General features: G+C 40.1%; 1 protein-coding gene across 3 annotated transcripts in view; it reads left to right on the top strand.

The window, feature by feature from the left end:
• Positions 1-6,167: 6,167 nt before the first annotated feature.
• The window catches only part of PGR (progesterone receptor), an 86,193-nt gene continuing 76,566 nt past the window's right edge, over positions 6,168-15,794 (top strand). Inside the window, exons 1-2 of one of the 3 annotated variants that reach the window (XM_047752681.1) lie at positions 6,168-8,834; positions 10,089-10,240. In XM_047752681.1, the coding sequence (XP_047608637.1) occupies positions 7,195-8,834; positions 10,089-10,240 (1,792 nt within the window). In that variant the 5' untranslated portion in view covers positions 6,168-7,194. Of the gene's footprint in view, positions 8,835-8,892; positions 8,978-10,088; positions 10,241-15,794 lie in introns of those variants that run through there. The other 2 variants (XM_047752682.1, XM_047752683.1) reach the window with 2 other exon arrangements.

Raw genomic sequence — 15,794 nt, 5'->3', positions numbered from 1 at the left:
GGTACATATCATGTTCATGGAAAGATGGAAGACAATGAGACATCGATTCCTCTCTAAAAGGACTTATTTCAATGCAATCTCAATAGTGCAGCAGACTTGTTTGCAGAAATTGATAGATCATAAAATATATATGAAAATGCAAAGGGCCTAGAATAACCAAAATAATTTTGAAAGAGAAGAATGAAGTTGGAGTAGTACTAATACTTCAAGTATCCAAGGCCTATCTATCACACAGTTATAATAATCAAGACAGTATATTAATGGGAGTTCCAGTTGCAGCTGAGCGGGTTAAGGACACAACATTGTCTCTGTGAGGACGAGGGTTTGCTCTCTGGCCTTGCTCAGTGGGTTAAGGATCTGGCATTGCCACAAGTGGGTAGATGGCAGCTGCAACTCTGATTTGACCCCTAGCCTTGGAATTTCCATATGCCACAGGTGTAGCCTTAAAAAAAAAAAAAAAAAAAAAGACAGTGTGTTACTGACATAAAGACTGTCAGACAGAACAGCAAAACAAAGTAGAGAATCTGGCAACAGACCCCCAACATACATAACTTATTTACAAAAAGGGTGCAAAGGTACTTAAGTGGGGAAAGAATATTCTTTTCCTCAAATGATGCTGGAGCAACTGAATATACATATGCTAAAAAAAAAAAAACCCAAAACAAAAAGACTGTTATCTATATATACCTCACACCACATTAAAAAGTAAGTTAAAATGGTTCATAGATGTAAACATAAAACTAAAAACTATAAAACCAGAAGAAAATACAAGAGTAAATTCTTGTGATCTTGAGTTTGGCAAAGATTTTTAATTAATGACACTGACACTGAAAGTACAATTTGTAGAAGTGTAAATTGATAAATTAGATGTTATCAATACTAATCTGTTCTCTAAAGGACACTGTCAAGAGAACTTCAAAATAAGGCACAGGTGAGGAGAAAATATTTTCAAATCACATCTATAACAATTGCATCAGAGTTTATAACTCTCAAAATTCAACAATAAGGAAATAATTCAATTTTTAAAACACAAAGAAAATATTTTAAAAGACATATCAAAAAAGATACACAGATGGTGAATAAGCATGTGAGAAGATGGTTAACATCAATAGTTACTAGGGAAATGCAATTAAATCTACAATGAGATATTATATATCTATTAGAATAGTTAAAATTAAAACTACTGACCATTCCAATTGTTGTCCAGGATACAAAAGAATTGGAATTGTAATATACTGCTGATGGGAATGTAAAATCATACAAATACTTTGGAAATTGTGTAGTAGTTAAACACACTCCTACCAATTTACCACTCATTTCATTTCTGGGTATCCACCCATGAGAAAGTAAAACGTGTGTCCATACAAAAGCTTGTACACACATTTTCATGGCATCTTTACTTGGTATTAAAAAACTGGTAAAAATCCAAGTGTTTATCAACACGTAAACTGATAAACAAACTATGGTATATCAGAAGTCTAAGAAGATATGACAACAATGTAATGAGGTATCCTGGATAAAATTGTGGAAAGGAAAAAGAACATTAAGTAAAAGCTAAGGAAATCTGAATAAGCTATGTATATTAGTTAATAATGATGTATGAATATTAGTTCATTAATTGTAACAAATATACCACATTAATATGATAATAAGGAAAACTATGTAGGGATATAGGACAACTCTATACTTAATTTCTCTGTAAACCTAACGCTATCCTAAAAAGTAAAGTCTATTAAAAAATTAAAGCACTTAGTCCTTAATAAGTGTGTATAATTTAACACATTTAATAAATCAGATATAAAAGATTTTTAAAAAACCTAATGTATAGTGACAAAAAGTAGGTTAGTAGTTGCCTACCGATCCATAGGAAGTGGCAGGGATGGGAGAGGATATAAAAAAGGAAGGATTAAAAAGGAAACTTCTGAGGGAAAAGGGTATATTTATCATTTTTGTTTGTGTGGGGATGGCTTCATAGGCATACACTTATGTCAAAATTTAACAAACTGTACATTTTAAATATAAGCAGCTTATTGTGAGACAACTATATTTTAATAAGACTTTTTTTCTAGTATAAACAAACCAAAAAACCTTCCAAATATAAACTATCTTCTTAAAAAATAGTCTGCGGGCCTATTTGGAGTTAGCCCCGTAACACCGGTTGAGTTTTTTTCTTTCATTTTTATTGGGCTATGATTGACATACAGCACTGTACCAGTTTAGGGTGTACAGCACCATGCTTTGACTGATCCACATCATGAAATAATTATCTCATTAAATTTACTGACTATCCATCATCTGATATAGATACAACATTAAACAAATGGGGAAAGAAATTTCGTGATGAGAATACTTAGGATTTATTAACAGCTTTCATATATAACCCAAGCAGTGTTAATTATGTTTATCATGTTGTACATTATCTGGTACCTATTTATTTCATAACTAGGAGTTTGTGCCTTTTGACTGCATTCATCCAATTCCCCTTCTTCCTCCTCCCACTCTGTCACCCACAAATCTGATCTCTGTTCCTGAGGGTTTTTTTGAAGTATAATTGACCTACAACACTGTGTTAGTTCCTGTTACACAACATAGTGATTCAATATTTCTATACATTTCAAAACGACCACCATGATAAATCTAGTTAATATATGTCACCATACAAAGATACTACATAGTTACTATATTCCCCACACAGTGCATTTCACATTCTTGACTCATTTGTTTCACAACTGGTAGTTTTTATCACTTAGTCTCTCTCACCTATTTCTTTCATTCCCCACACTCCTCCCTCTGGCAACCCCCTGTTTGTTCTCCATATCTACAACTCTGTTTCTGTTTTGTTATGTTTGCTCATTTGTTTTCTTTTTTAGATTTCACATATAAATGAAATCATACAGTATTTGTCTTCCTCCGTCTGACTTATTTCACCTAACATAATACCCTCACCGTTCATCCAGGATATTGCAATCAGCAATTCCCTTCTTTACCATGGCTGAGTAATATTCCATTATATACACATTTCACATCTTTAACCATCCATCTATTGATGGGAACTTAGGTTGCTTCCATGCTTTGGCTTTTGTAAATAATGCTGCAATGAACACAGGGGTACATATATCTTTTTAGTGTCTGTTTTCTTCCAGTAAACACCCAGGAAGGGAACGGTGGGATCATACAGTAGTTTTCTTCTTAACCAGTGTATTTAACTAGTGAGTTTATTTCACTCAAAGATTCATATATTTGGGAATTCTTGTGCCAACAGTGTTAATCACTCAGCATCGAATTTCATGGCATAATGATGATTTAGGACATGCTGGGTGTCTTTATTATTGTTTTCTCACTTCAAGATTTTCAATCTTATGGAAATAACCTAGTCAGACTGTCTGGTTTGAGAGAATTTTTACAGTCAATCAAAATTAATCCAAACACAGTATGTCATTTTAAAAATGAGACTTAGTGTCTATTTTATAGCTACAGTATCCTGGAACCCATATCCTGAGCCATTTGCTACTTAAAAATCACACTTCTGGAGTTCCCTGGTGGCTGAGGGGGTTAAGGATCCAGCATTATGACTGCTGCGGTGTGGGTTCCATCCCTGGCTTGGAAACTTCCCAATGCTGTTGGTGTGGCCAAAAAAATAATAATAATAATAATTAAAAATCAGACCTATGGGAGTTTCTGCTATGATGCAATGGGTTAAGAACCTGACTACAATGGCTCAAGTTCCTGCAGAGGCACAGGTTTGATCTCTGGCCCAGTACAGTTGTTTAAGGATTGTTGCTACAGCTGTAGCTCGTATTCAGTCCCTGGACAGGGAACTTCCATATGCTGTGGGTGTGGGCATAAAAAATCCTAATAATCGAATTCCTAAGAAGGCTAGCATTTGATCACTTGGGGTCAAATAATGGCTAATGCTACTTATTAACTTTACCATATTGGGCCACTCTGAGCTTCAGTTTTCTCAACTATACAGTGGGGAAAAAGGTGCCTATTTCATAAGAGTGTTGAAGGATTAAATAAGTTAACGGATGTAAAGGTCGTATCAGACTACCTGGCAGTGCTATCCAGATTTTACAGATTCTACAGATTCTCTGGCATTCACCATCATGGAACTGTAAATCAAAACTACAGTCAGAGGAGTTTCTGTTCTAGTTCAATAGGTTGAGGACCCAATGCTACCTCTGTGAGGATGCAGGCATCACTCAGTGGGTTAAGGATCCAGCATTGCCACAAGGCACAGTTCAGCTTTGCAGATGTGGCTTGGATCCAGTGTTGCCATGGCTGTACATAGGCTGCTAATGCAGCTCTGATTCAACCCCTAGCCCAGGAACTTCCATATGCCACAGGTGAGCCTGTTTAAAAAAAAAAAGAAGAAGAAGAAAGAAAAAAAAAACTACACTGAGATACCACTTTACACACACACACACACACACACACACACACACTATTAGAACCTTCATACACTGTTGGTGGAAAGGTGAAATGTGCAGTCCCTTTGCAAAACCAGTCTGCAGTCCTCAAAAGGTTAAACCTAGAGTTACCATATGTCCCAGCATATATATATATATACTCACACACACACATATATATCCCCGAAAAATGAAAATATGTTCACACAAAAACTTATACATGAATGTTCATAGAATCATTATTTACAATAACCTAAAAGCAGATCAACAACTGCTAAATCCAGCAAAAGCCTAAACCCAGTAACTGATAAATGGATAATCAAAACATAGTATGTCTAAACAATGAAATATTATTTGGCAATAAAAAGGAGTAAAGTACTTATATATGCTACCAGATGGCTGAACCTTGAAAACATTATACCAATGGAAAGAAACCAGCAAAAAAGACACGTGGTATGATTCTAATTATATGAAATGTTCAGAACAGGCAAATCCAGAAACAAGGAAAGTAGATTCAGTGGCTATTTAAATGTTTTAAAGGAAAATGAAGAGGGACTGCTAATGACTATGGGATTTCTTTCTGGGGTGATGTAAATGTTCTAATATTAACAGTGGTGTTAAACAACTGTGAATATGCTAAAAACCACTGAATTATATACTTTAAAACTGGTGACCTGTGTAGTATGTGAATTATATTTAGTAAAGCATATTAAATGGTTTAAATTGGATTGGAAAAAGGAAAGCCCGAAGGCAACAATAACAGTATTAATAATAATAAATTAGTTAACTTCTCTAGCCTTATTCTCTTCCACTCCCACATTCACTCTATGCTCTATCCTTAATGGCCTTCTTGAAGTTCCCATATTATGTATTCCTATCTGATGTCCTATGAACATACTATACCTGCTTCTTGGAATTCTCTTCACCCCTCTTCTATCTGCCTAACTCCTTTATATTTAAAATTAGTCAGTAAGAATAACCGAATGGCTGGAACAATCAATCTTAAAATCCAGGGGCCTAAAATGATAACATTTATGCCTCACTCATTTAGACCCTCCCCCAGATGATTCAGGGATCCTGGTTCCTTACCTCTGGTGACTGCCCATCCTGGCGTCTTGGACCAAGTCTTCCACTGTATTCCCCATACCTGGCATAGAGGATCTGTGGGGCATCAGCACAGATAGAACCTTGAGGAACTTTCTGATCAATTCAATTTTGAACATAGTATATTTAACATTATGTTAGGATATTCAATGGTCTTGGGTTCAGCATAGAGATTGTCAGTTCATGACTTTGTATCTCAAATACATTACACTACTCCCCCCTCTCTACCATACGGTCAGGAAGTAAGAAGTAATCTGCTTAAAAACTCAAAGAAAAGTATTAAGAATAAGAATGCTGATGGGCAAAAAATACTATTCAAGGTCTCTCTTGAGGAATTTACATAAACTGGAGCTAAAGGAGACTTTCCTTAAAGTGTTATTTATTAAAAATTGGAATGCATTGTCTAGGACAAATCAGTGTGACACACAACATCCAATTTCCTGCCCAGGTATATAAGTGTTATTAACTATCTCCCACTCCCAAATTTCTTTTTCTGCCACACTGAGGATTGTTCAGGAGGAGCTGGATGGGTTGGCTGTAGCAAAAGAAATTTGAAAGTACTTTTATGGAAATCATAAGAGAGAATATTTCTTTCATATTATTTATGCATTTATTGATGCATTTATTCTAAAAAATAATACATATTGCCAAATATCTTCTTCCAGGGAAAAATCTTTACAAAATTGAAATCTTGAAAATTCAGCTTCTGATAGAATCCATTCGCTTTTCCACTTACACTGGGCATAATTCTTAATTGGTAGTACACAATCTAATATGCTTACGAAGTTCCATCCTCACAGTACCTGTTTTTTAGACTAGCGGTTGGGAATACTAACTCCAGAATTTCAGATCTGGTCCATAATTGGGGTAGGGAGGGGCTTTGGGCGGAGCCTCCGGATAGGGAGGAGGCATTGTTAGAAAGCTGTGGGGCTAGTCTACTGGCTGTCACTACTCTAGTTAAGCCTTTGTATTTGAATGTGCGAGGAGGGTCTGCTGTGTGAGCAGCATTTTCAGTGAGAACTAGTCTCACTTGGCATTTGAGTGGAATCTGCACCTACAGGCGTTTCGTCCCCTCCGGACTGCTAAGAAATGTGAGGGCTGCGGAGATGATTGTCGCCAGCTATAGGGAACCGGCAGATATAAGACTGTTCAGGGAATGGGCTGTGCCGAGAGGCCAAAATAGCCCCAGGGTTTTAGGGAGACGGGAAATGTAACACAGGCAGGGACTGGCAGCAACAGGGCATTGAAGCCGGAGAAAAAGTCGGGAGATAGAGCCGCCAGTAATTGCTTTCGAAGCCGCCGCCACTCGAGTGCTGACTTGTGAGTACTCTGCGTCTCCTGTCCTCAGACTGAAGTCGGGGAACTCTCTTGGAGAACTCTCCCAGTTAGGAAACGAGATCCCTACAACTACCTTCGCCGGCTCTCCCCACCTGCCTCAAGGACGTAACAACTGTCACCCATCTCCTGCCTACCAGACGCTGGGCAAGGGCAGGAGCTGACCGGTGCCGCCCCCTTCCGACCCAGGAGGTGGAGATTTCACCCCCCTCTCCACCGTCCCGTCCAGCCAAATTCAACACCTATTTTCTCCTTCCGCTGCCCCTATATTCCCGACACCCCCTCATCCTTCCCCTATCCCTCCTCCCCAGAGACAGGGGAGGAGAAAAGGGGAGTCCAGGTCGTCATGACTGAGCTGAAGGCAAAGGATCCCCGGGCTCCCCACGTGGCGGGCAGAGCGCCCTCCCCCACCCAGCTCGGGACGCTGGGACGCCCAGACACAGGCCCCTTTCAGGCGAGCCAGACCTCGGAAGCGTCGCCCGCAGCCTCGACCATACCCCTCTCCCTGGACGGGCTACTCTTCCCTGGGCCCTGCCAGGGACAGGAACCAGAGGGGAAGACGCAGGACCAGCAGTCGCTGTCAGACGTGGAGGGGGCGTATCCCAGAGTTGAAGCTACAGAGGGTGCTGGAGGTGGCAGCTCTAGACCCTCGGAAAAAGACACCGGGCTGCTGGACAGTGTCTTGGACACGCTACTAGCGCCCTCAGGTCCCGGGCAGAGCCACGCCAGCCCTCCCGCCTGCGAAGCCACCAGCCCTTGGTGCTTGTTTGGCTCCGAGCTTCCCCAGGACGCTCGGGTTGCCCCTTCCACCCAGGGAGTATTGCCCCTGCTCATGAGCCGGCCAGAGGGCAAGGCTGGCGACAGCTCCGGGACGGCAGCCGCCCATAAAGTGCTATCCAGGGGTCTGGCACCGTCCCGGCAGCTGCTCCCCTCGACTGCCGGGAGCCATCACTGGCCGGCGGCCGCAGTGAAGCCCTCTCCGCAGCCCGCCGTGGTGGAGGTGGAGGAGGAGGATGACTCCGAGTCCGAGGGCTCCATGGTTCCACTTCTGAAGGGTAAACCCCGGCCTGCAGGAGGCACGGCTGCCGGAACAGGAACCCCGACCGGTGCTCCTGGGACGGCCGCAGGAGGCGTCGCCCTGGTCCCCAAGGAAGATGCCCGCTTCTCGGCGCCCAGGGTCGCCCTGGCGGAGCACGATGCGCCAGGGGCGCCCGGGCGCTCCCCTCTGGCCACTACGGTGATGGATTTTATCCACGTGCCCATCCTGCCGCTCAACACGGCCTTTCTGGCCGCTCGCACCCGGCAACTGCTAGAGGGGGATAACTATGACGGCGGGGCCCCAGCTGTCAGCGCCTTTGCACCGCCGCGGGGCTCGCCCTCGGCCTCGTCCGCCTCCGTCACCGCCAGCGACTTCCCCGACTGCGCGTACTCTGCAGACGACGAGCCCAAGGACGACGCATTCCCGCTCTATGGCGACTTCCAGCCGCCCGCCCTGAAGATCAAGGAAGAGGAGGAAGGCGCCGAGGCCGCCGCTCGCTCTCCGCGGTCGTACCTGGTGGCGGGTGCCAACCCTGCCGTCTTCCCGGATTTCCCGCTGGCGCCGCCGTCGCTGCCTCCGCGAGCGTCGTCCAGACCTGGGGAAGCCTCGGCGGCGGTCGCACCCACCAGTGCCTCGGTCTCGTCGGCGTCCTCGTCGGGGTCGGCCTTGGAGTGCATGTTGTATAAGGCGGAGGGCGCGCCGCCCCAACAGGGCCCGTTCCCGCCTCCGCCCTGCAAGGCGCCAAGCGCGGGCGCCTGCCTGCTGCCGCGGGACAGCCTGCCGTCCACCTCGGCCTCCGCCGCCGCCGCCGCCGCCGCCGCCGCCGGGGCGGCTCCTGCGCTCTACCAGCCGCTTGGCCTCAACGGGCTCCCGCAGCTCGGCTACCAGGCCGCGGTGCTCAAGGAGGGCCTGCCGCAGGTGTACCAGCCTTATCTCAACTACCTGAGGTGAGGGCCCGGGGCGGGGCCCCACGCGTCGCGAGAGTAGCGGGCCGGCAGTCCGCCGCCGCCAGCTCCCGGCCCTCCGCGCCCGGCTCCGGCTCCCCAGAGAGGTCGCGAGGGGTGGGTGGCCGGGGCGGGGCACAGCACAGGTTGGCTTCCTTTTTCTTACCTCCTTTCCTTATTTGGGGGGGGGCACCAAGGGGGCGCAGAATGTGCTGTTTCTGGAGCGTGCCTCCGGGAGAATACGCTTCTAAACCCTTCTAAACTTTCCAGGTCTGCGTGGTACCAAGGCAAGACCCGCAGTGATTTTAAAAAGCGCAGTGTCACTCTAGGTCCGCTGTAGCCCGGCGGTACGGAAAGGGTGCGGCGAGTTGAGGGCTTTGTAACCTGCTTTTCTTCCTGGAATGACGATTACCGGCAATGTCGGTCCTGGAGAGGAGACGTTAACGCACCGCTTTTTCGGGAGGGGTGGCATTGGCTGTCGGGTAGCGAGCTGGAGCCAAAAGCAGAACCATTTTAGGGGTCTGGACATTTACCGGCTTCGTTTTCATACGAATCTCAAGATTGAAATTAATTTATGTGTAATATGTTTACGTTATGGATTTGAACATTAATCACTGCAATGCCCTGTATTATAATACTGTTCCGTGTTCGCTACAACTTTTTTTTTAATACAGGTTTTTTAAGAGCATTTTAATTTACATACGGGAGTAACGGAATTTTAAAGAAAAAAGAATGCTCTAGGCTAGGAATCTTGTGCTGTGAATAGTCAAGACAGTGTCAATATTTTGAACAATACCTTAAAACGACAAACACTTACGCTGGTTAAAGTAAACAATCATTACGGAGTTGAGTTTTAAAAACTCAAAAGCATCACGAAATATGATTATGCTCTTAAGGCCAAAAAAACATGTTACAAGAAGGGCATAACTTTTAATTTGTCAAAGACTACATTGATTCACTATGAGGAGTTTTGTAGAAAGATTTTTTTAAAAAAACCAATGGACCTTTAACTGTTCTGAACGTAAAATTCTATATGAATTGTTGCTTATTCCTTCTTGTTAGTGCTCCTGATTAGCTAATAACTTGCAAGCCTACTGAATCCATTAACAAGTTTAGTTTTCATGTCTTTCAGGTGTGTGTAGAGAGAATTCAATTTAAAAAATCCCCGTTTCACTGTCAATTGTGGGTTAAGAAAACTTTAGTATTAGATAGTGGTGCACCTAAAAATAAATGGAGTACTTTGTTTTGCATTTCAAGGCCGGATTCAGAAGCCAGCCAGAGCCCACAGTACAGCTTCGAATCATTACCTCAGAAGATTTGTTTAATCTGTGGGGATGAAGCATCAGGCTGTCATTATGGTGTCCTTACCTGTGGGAGCTGTAAGGTCTTCTTTAAAAGGGCAATGGAAGGTAGGCTTCTTTCCCGCATCCTTTCTTGTTGGTTTAATTGTAAATGGAGGCCATCTGACATTTTGTAGATTTTAATTAGCCCTTGCTTCTTCTAAGAAATGGTGCTATTTCTCTCCGTATAACTTAAAATGTATGATGGTGTCTTAACAAAATATTTTTATCTATAGTACTCTATATTGAATGGTGGTTGGATATTATAATTGCCTACTATTTGACTAACACTTTTAATATTAGACACAAGTCATACTAATCTTGGGAACAGTGCTAATATTGTTCATTAACTGTTTAACCTTAAAGAAAAAGCTTTGTTCTGATTGTATTTTTACATTTCCATAATATATTAAGTTGAAATTTTCTTTCAAAAAAGTGGTAAAAGTCTTCAAAATTATATGTATGTATATATATATATATATATATACACATATATATGATGCAGTTACAAATTTTCTACATGATTTTTTTCTTTTTCCTACATGTATGTTTATATAATATATAATGCTGATTCTAAATGGATTTTTATCTTTTCCTTTTTGTTTAGTATATTTTTGTAAGTGTATAAGGAGATAGGCATGAATAGTTTAAAGAAAAAGAAAGATTTGGACAAGTAGTATAATTTATGAAGTACTTTGCTTTCAGTAAGGATTTCATGTTTTGAAAATCATCTAGATTACATATTTACTTAATGATTTTGGATTGACTTGCAAAGTTTATTTCAGGCTTGAACTTTCATAGAAAATATGTTTTAATTTTTCTATCTACACTAAACTTTAAGCAGCTAAACACATTTATATCTGAAGATGGAAATACGTTAAGACATCATTCACATTTGAATTCTAGCAATAGGTGTATTTAAAAAAAAACAAAAAAGGTAACATGAGTTTAGGGTTCTCTCTGGAGTGCTGAGATTATACCTAGACGAGGAACCAAAGATGTGAATGTATGCTTTTTTGTTTTCTGTTTGTGAGTTTTCTGATTTCAAGAGCCCTCTACTTATAAGTAGAAAAGGAGGGAGTGGGGAATTTTTGCCTTAAGGGAGCATTCAAAGGAGTTGACATACATATTTAATACATGTTTACACCAAAAATATATTAACCTAAAAGACATTTAACCAAAACATTCATTATCCCAGTAGATATCTAAAAGATAATTCTTTACAACTATTATGGCCTTGTGATGAAAATGATTCTACTTGTTAATGATATGTGTACCCCCTATTGAAATTAATTCTTTATAAAAAATAATTGCTTTGTGTATTTCTAGAACATGATTTTTTTTTCACAAAGGATGAATATATTTCAGATGTTGAACGTATATACTCAGCTTCAGGGAGTTTTAATTGCATTTTAAATTAGTTGAGATACTGTGACAAGAGGGTATGGGACAACTGAGAGTGGCCTTAACTTTCCCACTGATATCATTTAGTCATAGTTACAAAGTCCTTTGTGTGGAAGAGTCGATTCTCCAGTGAGTAATTGGAATTACTGTTCCCATCTGACTTTAGTTCTCATTTCTTGAATGTTCTTTCTCCCTCTGCACTGATATGATTTCCTTAATTCTTAGTCTCTTTAGCCTAATTTTTAAGCAAATGACCCCCTAAAGTCCCCTAAAAGCCAGTTTAATTTTAGCCCAGCTCTCTCTTTTTACAGATAGCACAAGTCCCAAAGACATAAATCTGAGTCTGTAGAGCATACAACTAGTTAGTAACTGATGGTTAGTCAACATAGGTTAGATTTTCTTTTATTGCAATGCTTATAAGTTAGAGATGGTATGCGAAAGTAGGTCTACGATAAATGCTACTTAATTCTTGGAAGCTACTTCAAAAGTGCGTATAGGACCATGAGTACTCTAAATAAAATACGGATGCCTTCACATTATTATTATTAGAGTAGCATCCTCAACATGAAAGATGTCATCCCAAATTTATTATTATAAAGCATTTTTGGACCCCTACTGTTGGCATTGTTCTGTTTTAGTTTTGAGTAGTAGAAATGAAGTACCTTTATTCAGCAATATTTATAAAGAGTTCAAGATGTTGATAAATTATTCATTTGGTTATTAAAAGAAAATAAGATAATTGATCTCTAGGCATTGAGGAGAGTTTGGAAGTATATGTGTTCAAAGAAGACTGAAGAGGTTAAGATTAGAGTAAGACTTGAAGATTCATATTAGAAAATTATTAGAATTAAAAGTTAGGCAGTTTAATTGCCAGTGTTTGGATGAATTGGGAGAGAATTGGTGATTTAAGGCAAGAAAATAGAAGGTTCTGGGAGTTTTCAAGAGAAAGATGAGAACTTTAATTTTATAGTTTGAGAGAATTACCAGGTTTGAAATCTCAGATTAAAGTAGGGCTGTATGATGAGCTGGTTCAAGGTAAAACTTAGGTGTGGATGCCAGTATATCCAGAAGTTGAAAGTTACTAGTCAACAATATGGATATTACTGTTACCAAGGATATGATAACAATCCTTGAGAGTGTTTACTAATGCGTCAGTGACTATTTAAGTGTTTTATGGGCCTTAACTCATTTAAACTGTATAATGTAGACATTGCTATTACTTTCAATTTATGAATGAGGAAACCGAGGTTCAGAGATGTTAAATTGCCTTAAATACAGTTAGGAAGTGGAAGAGTAGGATTCAAATCCAAGTGATTGATTCTAGAATCTGTGCCCTCCACTGTTATACTTCCTTCCACATAATAGGAAATTCAGTTTAAAATCTAAAAAGAAACAATAGATGGTTAGAAGAAAAGAAAAAATGTGAACCTAGTGATAAAACATCTCAGAATGTAAAAGTGAATCCTGAAGGAGAATGCCAGACCAAGGACGATTAGAAGTGTGTGATATAAATGGATGAGTGGTATTAACTTCACATTTAGGGCAGCAATGAGAAGACAGTCAGAGCCCAAGGGCCACTTTCCCCAGTTCTCCTCCAAGTTAGGAAGGGAAGACAATAAAGCCTATAAAGAAGTCACCCTGGAAACCTGGATTTCCCTTGATATGATACAGAAGAGGGAAAAGACAGAGAAAAAAAACTGCTCAGGAAGTGAGAGTATGGGTGGAGAGAAATGATCTATCTTAAGCTTACAAAAAGAAAAAAGAAGAAGAAGAATTAGCCAAAAAGTCATTAGATGAATAGTTCATTTCTTTACTAAGACTGGGAGTGAACCAGGAAGCGGTCAGAAATTGCCTTAATACTTTTCAAGGAGAAGTTATAATGACCTGCTAAACCTATAAATGCAGGTTAGTGGCCTTGTATTAAGAAGGAAAAGATCACTTCTCACTGGCTTATCTCTGTATGCACTGTGACTAGCAGAGTTCTAGGAATATACTAAATATTCACTATATAAATGTTGGCTAAATAAACCAGTCACAGCAGATGATGCCAAGCTCTTATTCTCTGCATGTTTTACAATCTGACAGCATTTTTAGTGAATACAGTTGGTGGGATAAGGCTGGGAAATATTGCAATACAGTTGAAATACATTTTTTAGACGATACTAGGCTAAGTAGGTACTGATGGATTTAATTATGTTACATTATTAGCCTGATTTTTTCAGGCTGATAAAATTGACAAGTAAAATTATAAGGTATAATTGACAAATAAATTTTAAGATATTTAAAGTATACAATGTGATGATTTGATATGTGTGTACATGGTGAAAGGATTCCCCCCTTTAATTAACATGTCCATCACCTCAGGTATTTGCATTTCTTTTTGTCAAGAACATTTAAGTTCTTCTACTCTCTTAGAAAATTTCAATTATGTAATAATACAGTGTTATCAATTATAGTCACCATATTATTCATTAGATACTCAGACTTTATTCACCTTACAACTGACAGTTTGTACCCTTTACCAACATCTCCCTATTTCCCCCATGTTGGCAGCCACTTTTCTGCCCTCTGTTTCTATGAATTCAACTTATTTTTTTTTTGATTCCTCCATATGTAAATGATACCATGCAGTATTTGTCTTTCTCTGTCTGGCTTACTTCTCTTAGCATAATGTACTCCATGTTCATCTACTTTTTTGTCAATGTATTAATTAAACATGTTTATTGAGCACCTGCAGTATGCCAGCTACTACACTATGTGCTAGTTGAAAAGCAGTGAAACAGGACAAACCTGGCTGACTACAGTGGAGGAAAGGGATAGTCTGTCACTTAGCATGTATTTAGTGAATTAGATATGTGCTGAATGAGTAGGTTGTGCCTGGACAACTAGAGAATTGACCCCTCTGACAGAAGCTGGGAGTGGTGGGAAAAGTCTTTTAGAAGTAGAAAGACACCATCGTAAGTAGACCAGACATCATGAGAAGACCACAGAGGAAACTGAACAGAAATGAAATTTTTTTAAGAATAACATATTTCCTTCTGACATTGAGTAGTGTGGGTATCATAGCTTTAAAATGAAAACTGATTTGGTAGTTTAGTTCTCCTTGGTATGACTTCCAAAACAGAAATAACGAACATTCAAAATTTTAAGATATTTTATTATTTTTAGAGCAATTTTAGGTTTACAGAAAAATTGAGAGGAAGGTACAGAGATTTCCTTGGTACCTCCTCCCATGACAAGTAGTCATGATACTATCCTGCCATGATAATAGATCCCCTTTTATCAAAACCCTCCAACCTCATGGTACTTTGTTACAGCTGATAAACCTATACATCATAATAACTGAAAGTCCAGTTTTCATTAGGTTTCGCTCTTGGTTTTGTTACATTCAGTAAGGTTGGGCAAATATATAATGACATGTATCCACATTTAGAGTATCGTAAGAGTATTTTTTCACTGCTTCCTCAAACCCTCTGTGTTCTGCCTGTTCATCCCTTCCTCCCTCGCAACTCTTGTCAACTACTGATATTTTTGTCTTTGTAGTTTTGCCTTTTCCAGAATGTCGTAGAGTTAGAATCATACAGTAGGTAGCCTTTTCACATTAGCAGTATGCATTTAAGCTTCCCCCATGTGAAAAGCTCATTTCTTTTTAGTGCTGAATAACATTTCATTGTCTGGATACACCACAGTTTATGTATCCACTCACCTGCTGAAGCACTACTTGGTTGCTTCCAGGTTTTGGCAGTTATGCATAAAGCTGGCATAAAGCTGCTATAAAGATCTGTGTTTAGGTATTTGTGTAAACATCAATTTTCAGCTCCTTAGGACAAATACTAAGGAGTACAATTATTTATTGTGTGGGAGGAGGTGTTTAGTTTTGTAGGAAACCACCAACTTGTTTTCTAAAGCAGCTGGGCCATTATTCATTCCCACGGGCAATGAATGAGAATTCCTCTTGCTCCATGTCCTTGTCAGCACTTGTGTTTTCCCAGTGCTTCAGATTTTGGCCTTTCTAATAGGTGTATAATGGTAGCTCATTGTTGGTTTGACTTGAATTTCCCTGATCACATATGATGTGAAGTATGTTTTCATATGCTTATTTGCCATCTGTGTATCTTCTTTGGTGAGGTGTTAAGTTCTTTGGTGCATTTTTTAATTGAATTGTTTTCTTACTGTTGCGTTTTAAGAGTTCTTTTTATATATTTTGGATAACAGACCC

The sequence above is a fragment of the Phacochoerus africanus genome, chromosome 11 (genome assembly GCF_016906955.1).
Source record: "Phacochoerus africanus isolate WHEZ1 chromosome 11, ROS_Pafr_v1, whole genome shotgun sequence".
Classification (NCBI taxonomy): domain Eukaryota; kingdom Metazoa; phylum Chordata; class Mammalia; order Artiodactyla; family Suidae; genus Phacochoerus; species Phacochoerus africanus.
The sequence above is the reverse complement of the archived record's forward strand: the minus strand, read 5'-3'. Positions and strand labels throughout refer to the sequence as shown.